Source organism: Odontomachus brunneus, unplaced genomic scaffold, assembly GCF_010583005.1.
Source record: "Odontomachus brunneus isolate Ranch 3 - 2012 unplaced genomic scaffold, Obru_v1 Obru_scaffold_034, whole genome shotgun sequence".
NCBI lineage: Eukaryota > Metazoa > Arthropoda > Insecta > Hymenoptera > Formicidae > Odontomachus > Odontomachus brunneus.
The window spans coordinates 2,087,573-2,095,585 of record NW_022639484.1 but is presented as its reverse complement, the minus strand read 5'-3'; the positions used below and the strand labels follow the sequence as shown (position 1 = coordinate 2,095,585).

Genomic DNA, 8,013 nt, shown 5'->3' with positions numbered 1-8,013 from the left:
TTTATCCAAGTTTTTTGTAAAGTAAAGTTACGTATAAACAATGTTTTATTTATTTTATTACAACTTACCAGAAAAGAAGTTATGCTAATGCCAGGATATCAAACATTTTTGCAATTCGTAATACAACACACTTCACATTCATCTTTCAACTAATTTACACACTTTGATAATTTTATAAAACAAAATATAAACGGACATAGGAAATTGGTCTTAAACTAAATTTAAACTATTATCAAATCTTATCAGAGAAACGTTTTCGGCTAGGGTACTATTAATTTAGAACGAGACGGACTATACATCACGATATATTTGTCTTCGTCTGATGATGGCCAGACCAACTTTACCTAGCACCACCTAAAATGAGACAAATATATATATAGACGCAGAAGCGGCAAGAATCGTAGAAATAAAGTGCAAAAAGTATAACTAGAAGGAATTTTTCTACTGGCTGATGTAAAAATGGTTCACTCTCCAGTATAGTATAGAACTCACCGATGCTCAGCCATGCTTGGCTCACATTCAGCCGCCTTCGTTGTCAGGCAGAGCGGCGTCTGACAGTGCCAGATTGTCGACGAGAGGTGGCGGTGTGGTTTCGTTGTGTGGAGAGGGTACAGAGAGGCTCCGCGGTTGCTCACTCGCTCGCGAGCCGTTTTCGCGGTCGGGCCGTAGAAGCGATAGCGGCTTTAGCGGTGGCGCGGCCCGTGCTCCTCGTGTGTGCCATAGGGGCCACTGCCGGACACGGACACACGACAGTAGTGCGCGTTCGTTTACAAGATGGCAGACGGTCCGTCCGCGGAGGACGCGACCGCGAACGAACTGGGGGACGGTGATATTCGTGTGACGAGGGAGCGACACAAACGCCTGGACGCCAACACGCCGACCGCGGAACTCTTCCCGGCCGCTACTCAAGACGCGGCGAAGCGCGTCCTCGAGAACGTCTCCACGTTCTACGAGGTGGACGATCATCGTCGTCCTCATCACGACCGCCGTGTTCATTATCATCATCGTCATCAGCAGCAACAGCAGCAGCATCATTTCTCTCAGCGTCAATCTTACCATCATCATAAACTACCACTGCATCATAATCATCACCACTGTAATCCTCATCGTCATCATCTTACCAATCATCGTAACGACAACGATCGTGTTATTAACGACGACGGCGACGACGGCAACAGTGGTGGTAGTGGTGGTGGAGGTGGTGGCGGTGGTGGCGGTGGTGGTAGCAGTGGCGGTGGTGGTAGTGGTGGTGCTACCACGACGACGAAGACCATTAGTGGTGGTAGTGGTGGTGATTCGACGTCGTGCGTCGACGCGACTAGAGCAGCGAGCGACGACGACGAGGAGGAGAGCGGTATCGGTGTCGAGGCGCGCAGCGGTGGCAGCGACGGCGTCGGCGTCGACGGCAGTGGCGGTGGCGGCAGCGGCGGCGGCGGTAGCAGCAGCAACGGCAGCGGCAACGGCAGTGCCAGTGGCAGTCTGTACCACGGCGATGTTAGTGGAATCAAGATAGTTGGAAGCGCCGTGGATGAAGTGGATGACGACCGCAGTGGCGGTGGCGGCGACGGCGACGTCGACGACGACGACGACGACGACGACGACGAAGACGAAGACGAAGACGACGAGGACGAGGACGAGGACGAGGACGACGGCGTTGATAGCGACTGCGGCGGTGATAGTGGTGGCAGTAGTAATAGTAATATTAGTAGTAAAAGTGGTGCTGGTGGTGTCGGAATCATGACCGGTCGTAATAGCAACGCGACTACGCGCGTCGTCGGCACTGGTGTCGTCGAGAACGCCGACTCCAAAGTGGCCGACTCGACATCGTCGCCGTCGTCGTCGTCGCGACGCACGAGCGCGGACGGTGTGCCGGAAGTGAACGACCGCGGGGGTAACGACGCGACTGCGGCCGCGATATCGCGCATGAAACGGGCGAGCGTCGTCGTCGTACGAGAGCCAGCACTGGAGCAACAAATGGAGCAGACGAGAGGAAACGCAAAGGACGGCGGCGACGCCGCGACAGCCAAGACGGACGGTAACGGCGGCGGCGGCGGCGGCAGCGGCGGCGGTTGTGGTGGCCGCGGCGTTCCCGCCGCCATCACCAGGAACCAGGGCAGTCCGTTCAAGGGACAGGTCAGGATGGCCGAGGACACCCTCGTTGGGCCCTGCGGCAAGAAGCGGTGCGCGGATCGATACGACAGCTCCGAGAGCTCTGACAGGTGAGTGAGTGAGTGAGTGAGTGAGCGAGAGCAAGCGAGCGAGCAGGCGAGGCGTTGGAGGGACGGGAGGCCGATAGGACGAGAGAGTGAAGGAGAAAAATATGGAGCGAGAGAAAGGGAGAGGGCGAGAAAGAAAGAGAGTGGTGGATCTGATAGATTTTCGCGGATTTTCTCTCTTCACCTTGCGGATACGCGATCTCTCGATACTTGTACACGCGACATCGCACGAATGAAAGATAATGCACGTTGTTTCTTGCACGTCTCTTATGCGCAGGACCTTTCGGACCTTTCGTAATCCTCCGTAGCCTCTCTCGATCCACTTAACAAATTTCACCCCAGTAATAACAATAACAATGCTCGTAGCGCAAGGGCGTCGGGGGTGAGCACTGAAATTCGACGCGCGCGCGCATCACCCAACTGCGAGCGCAGTGGCGACGGGTGATCGCACGCGCGACCTCGTCTCGGATGTCATACTGCGTCTTGTTCTACAGACGAGTCGTTGTACCCTATCTCCTCCCTCCCCCGATATGTTTCAGTGTTTCGAAGCGAGCGTTTACCTTCTCGCGACTAGAGATTGCGATTAGAGAGACTTGAGCGAGTACTACATCTCGCGCGGGGCAGTTAAAAAGGGCATTCTCGAATGCGCGAGTCGCGCTCGATCGAGCTCACGACTCGGTTGCGATTGAATTTCGTTGTTGTCGTCGTCGTCCCGTTGCATCCGTGACAGCTTTCCCGCTTCGAGGGAGCGTTGTAATTAGCGAAGCTGGAGTCGGAGCTCGTGCAGAAGAGAACTCACGGGGGTCGTTGTACCGCGGTTACGCGACCGACGACCGTGTCCGCTGCCGCCGCTGATGGTGCTGGTGTTGCTGCTGGTGCTGCTGCCGTTGCTGTTGCTACCGATCGTCCATTCGGTCTCCTTCTCTTTCTCTCTCCGTCTCTCCGTATGTGTGCGCACACCACATCGTGTGTTTATAGGTTCGTAAGATGCCAGCTATCTTCCGTCTCTCCGCCGTCCCTCTCTTCCCACCGTTGTCGTCGTTTCTCCTGCTTTGACGCTACCGTCGGTCGTCGAGAGCGGCTGATTATTTCGGTGCATCGCGCGCATATATCGGCTCGTGTCGCCCACTGTTTTCAGCCTCTCGTCGATTAACGCGGCTCTCTTTCGCGTCTATTCTAACTATAGACAATAATAGCGTGCTTCGGCGACGGTAACGGCATATGGTACGAGCACGGCGAAACGCGGCGCCGGGCGCGCGTGCGCGGCCATGGATTAACGTGGACACAGTTCGTTGCTATTTATAGGAAATAATAAGGATCTTTCGCGACTCTGCCGACAATGGGCGTCGTAAAGCCTCGTGTTCGCCCGTAGGACAACTACGGGTTTCCGTGGTGTTTACGTCTATTGAAATTGCATCGTCCGTCCGTCGGTATAAACTGCGGATGGCCACGTTAGCGTTCGTACGTATTCGAAACACGCTGTTGCGCGGAATTTTCAATATTGCCATCAGCGGAACGGGGATAATTAATGTTGCAGCGTCGTTGTAATCGTTGCGTGCTCCCAAGGGAATACGGCACGCGTTTTATGTCGAACGTTTCCTCGCTTCCGCTTCTGATAGTCGTACAGTGATACGAAGTTTTCTAGTCGTCCGTACGTCGAGTGTTGTCCGATGTTTGTGTCTGGTATGGAACATGTGATAAAACTATACAATGCGCCCCACAAGAAAGTAAAGATCAATCAGATGTTCATTTTTACGTATACGTTTATTTCAGTTTACGTTTATTCGACTTTAAACATTTTTTTCCCTTAACAACAAACTATACAAACATGACTATCAGGTATACAGGGTGATTCATAAATGCATGTCAATACTTTAGGAGGTAAATCTAAACACTAAAATAAATAGAAAAGGTCATATGAATATATGTCCTACGTATCTTAATTTTCAAATTATAAATGATTAAAGAAAATGTTCAAAATATTCGCCTCGTGCATTAACACACGCTACTGTACAGCTTAGCACGTTTCGACCTTATCTAATGTTTACAAACAATATCCATCAATTGTGATGCCACCACGATCTCCTGATCTCTATCCATTGGATTTTAATTTTTAGAGTCATTTAAAATCTATTGTGCATTCAACGCCAATAAACAATGTAGATGATCTGCGAGAAAGGATACGAAATGGATTTGAGACTATTCGAAAAATACCTGGTATTTTTGAACGAGTGCGGAACTCGATGCTAAGGCGCGCAGTAGCGTGTATTAATGCACGAAACAAATACTTTGAACATTTTCTTTAATCATTCATAACTTGAAAACTAAAGTATATAGGACATATGTTCGTATGACCTTTTTTACTTATTTTAGTGTGTAGATTTACCACCTAAAGTATTGACATACATTTATGAATCACTCTGTATAACTCTGTATAACTCTGTATAAGTGAGAAAGAGACGGCGAAAAAGAGCCAGTCGCGGTCGTTGGTGCGAATTTCTTTAATTCTTCTTCAGAAATTATCACACATTGTAATGTAAATACGAAGGAAAGTTCTTTTGAAATCTTCAATGTGGTGTTTCGTCAACATCCCGCAGTGTAAAACATCCTAGGTTTGTGACAATACCCCCCCTCCCGCTCCTCACAAATGATATAAAGGAAATAATTCCAAGTGCGAAGAGCATCTTTTGTCAACATTCTATAATGTAAAATGCTTCAGGTTTATGATAATACGCCCCTTCACATATCGCATAAAGGAGATAATTTCAAGTGTAAAAAATATCTAACTGTACATGATTCATGTAACCAAGCGGAACGAGATTGACACTGCAGCCAATCATCTCTCAGTTTTGTATTATGATAGTTTTCGTCACATTCCACACATTTGCCAATGTACAAGTCTTCGCCTGACAATTCATCAGAACAATTCAGAACTCGAGTCTAAATAAACTCGCAGAGTTTTTCGTACATAATTTCGCCTCACGTCTGTAAATAGCGTACATAATTAATGGGACATGTTAATCTGCGAGGCGTTTTGTAATTCGCGTAGTGCAAAGTACTTTATCCATGAAATTAGAGACAGATAGTTGATTAGTGCAAACATAGATAGAGTTAAAGGCTACTTTTATACTGTTTTCATACGTATAACATTTGAACGTTAAACTGTTTCTAACTATGAATTTGTAAACATCATCTGAATATGTTCTGCAGCATTAAAAGGTTTTTTTTTCGAACTAACAATCCCGAGTTGAAATTTTGACCCTATGCTAAATCTTGACTTCTACAATACAATAGAAGCTAAGTTAGCAAAGTAAGTTTAATTCTAATGATACAATTTACTTCTACCTTGGTTCTAATGATGCCCAAAATTTCTCTTTCCACTTTCTTTAGCGTCAAAATAGGTTGTATTATTATTGGCTTAATATCATATAAATAAATGTTAAATGCAATAGTGAGGCTGAAAGTAGGATCAAAATTTCGACTCGGGATGTGATATTGAAGTCTGATCTGATCTATAGTCTGGTCACAGAGAGACTATTCAGACACGTCGAAACACGCTACTCTTGCGTTATTTTTACATTCAGTTTTCGAGAAAATAATGTTAGACGTTTTGTCAATTGGAGCGTATTGCACACGAAAGAAAAGATAAATTTGTTAAATTAATCTGAAATCTATATATATAGATACATTAATCAAGACTGTTCGGTGAGAAATAAACGACCATAATTCTGATTAATGTAAGCAGACAAATTTGGTTAAGGTAACCAGACAAATTTGATCAGAAAAATGCAGCAACTTCGGCAAAAGAAGATCCCTGATGAGTTGTGAATCCGGGATTTTATTAGAATCATAAATTGGTATCTCTGGCATCTCACGCCAGCCTTACGCGTTACGTCGCTTCTCTAATTGACACGGAGAGAATTTTATAGGATGTTTTTGATGTGATTGGGTCAGTAACTATATCAACGCGCGTATATTGTTGCACTAACGCATAATTTCTTTAAGGTACAATATTTATCAATCCAACTTCTTTTTTCTCAATGTATATTTGATTAAATAACTGTTGACACAATATACTATTGTAAACAATATGTAACAGATCTACACGAAGAGAATATTATAAATCTTTTCGTATAAATTCTTTTAAATTTTACTATCTTTTTAGTAATAATAGACTATCTTTTTGGTAAAAATAAATTGTCAGTAAAGACTGTCTGTCTTGCTAAAGAACATGGCAGATTTTGCTAAAAACATAGTAAATGTTTAAATAGTATATTTCAGTTTTTAAAATAGCACGTACGAAATGAAAGGACAGTGAATTATTGCGGGATATCGATTTATTCCTCGGATGAGGAAATACTGGCCAAGTCACAATCGTTGAATCAGTTGATAACTTTCATCACAGCAACTATATATTTCGTTCAGTCGACTAAATGTTTGCTTAAATGAATTTTATCCGTTGCTACTACATTTTTTACTACTAAACACGCAAGTAACTAAATTCCAATCGATATTATAGCTAAATATTTTGCTTGTACACCACGACATCTCGTTATAATACCAGAAATTCTGCTTGCTTCCACCAAAACTGGTTTAACCGAACATATCATGTTAATTCAACTAGGCTCTTTTTTTCATGTATGATTTTACTCTACATGAGAGAGGTGTATCCTATACTCGTATATATTCACACGGATGTAGGAGAGGAATCATCACGCTCAGCTGACACAAGCTGAAGGACTACGAAGAAGAACGCGAGAGATGTTCGTGTAATAAGTAGAAAGAGAAAGGCTGATTTCAGCATTCTTGACATGTTGAGTCTCTGAACGCGTCCCTTAGGTATTTATATATACAGGGTGTCCCAGTGTAAAGAGAACAAAACAACTTCAAAAACCACTTCAGAAGTCACAATGAATCGCATAATTTGAACTTGTGATGATATTATGTCAGAAACAATTGAAAGACCATCACAATTCGTGATTGCTCGTTTTAGAAAGTGTACTGAAGCTGCTGAGCATTTATAATAACATAAACAGTAAGTTCATATATCGTCCTAACACTGTCTTAGAATTTGATCACTTTTTTAATGTTCTAGGTCTTCTCAGGATTATAATTCAGACATGCTTTAACGCATTTCAACATCTATTACAAGATGCAGTAGAAAAAATACATGTTTTCCTATAAAAAAAAATATCAGGGACCTTAAAAAGATTCGAAAAAATGATTGCAAAAAATTTTCTTTCCACGGTATTTCTCCTTTGAAACCATTCAAATTATGCTCTAAACATTTCTCGCATCATTAAACAGAGGAGTTATTTCTCCTTATGTTGGGACAGCTTGATAATTATTGAATTAAAAACTTCATTTTTAATCAAGTTAGTCGATCGACATAAGTGGGACATCGTCGTTCAATTATTATTTATTATTTCATTACTGTCCGCACCGTTAAGAATTTCACGCCTGTCAAAAACGAGATGTTGCGTGAACGAGTGCATTGCGTCGTCACACCGTCGGCTTGCTTGCCCCGTGCCTACAAAATGCCTCATAGCGATATAACTCCCGAGATGACTCTAAAAAGGAGCAAACACGCACGGCACGTACGGCGCATTTCCTCGAAAGCACATAAAGGGCCGGCCGACTGCGATAAAAGCCGCGACTTTCTCGTTGGCGCGCTCGTGCGGGAGGCGCGCTTTTACAGGTGGACTTCTCGAGGTGAGAAAAGTCGGCGCGATTTTAAACGTAGGAACGTCTCGCGCGTAGCGAGAGAGAGAGAGAGAGAGAGAGAGAGAGAGAGAGA

At 44.6% G+C, this 8,013-nt stretch overlaps 1 protein-coding gene across 1 annotated transcript in view; it reads left to right on the top strand.

Annotated features, from left to right (window-relative positions):
- Positions 1 to 646: 646 nt before the first annotated feature.
- The window catches only part of LOC116843591, a 228,256-nt gene continuing 220,889 nt past the window's right edge, over positions 647 to 8,013 (top strand). Inside the window, exon 1 of the mRNA XM_032814098.1 lies at positions 647 to 2,219. Coding sequence (XP_032669989.1) covers positions 775 to 2,219 — 1,445 coding nt within the window. The 5' untranslated portion in view covers positions 647 to 774. The remainder of the gene's footprint in view (positions 2,220 to 8,013) is intronic.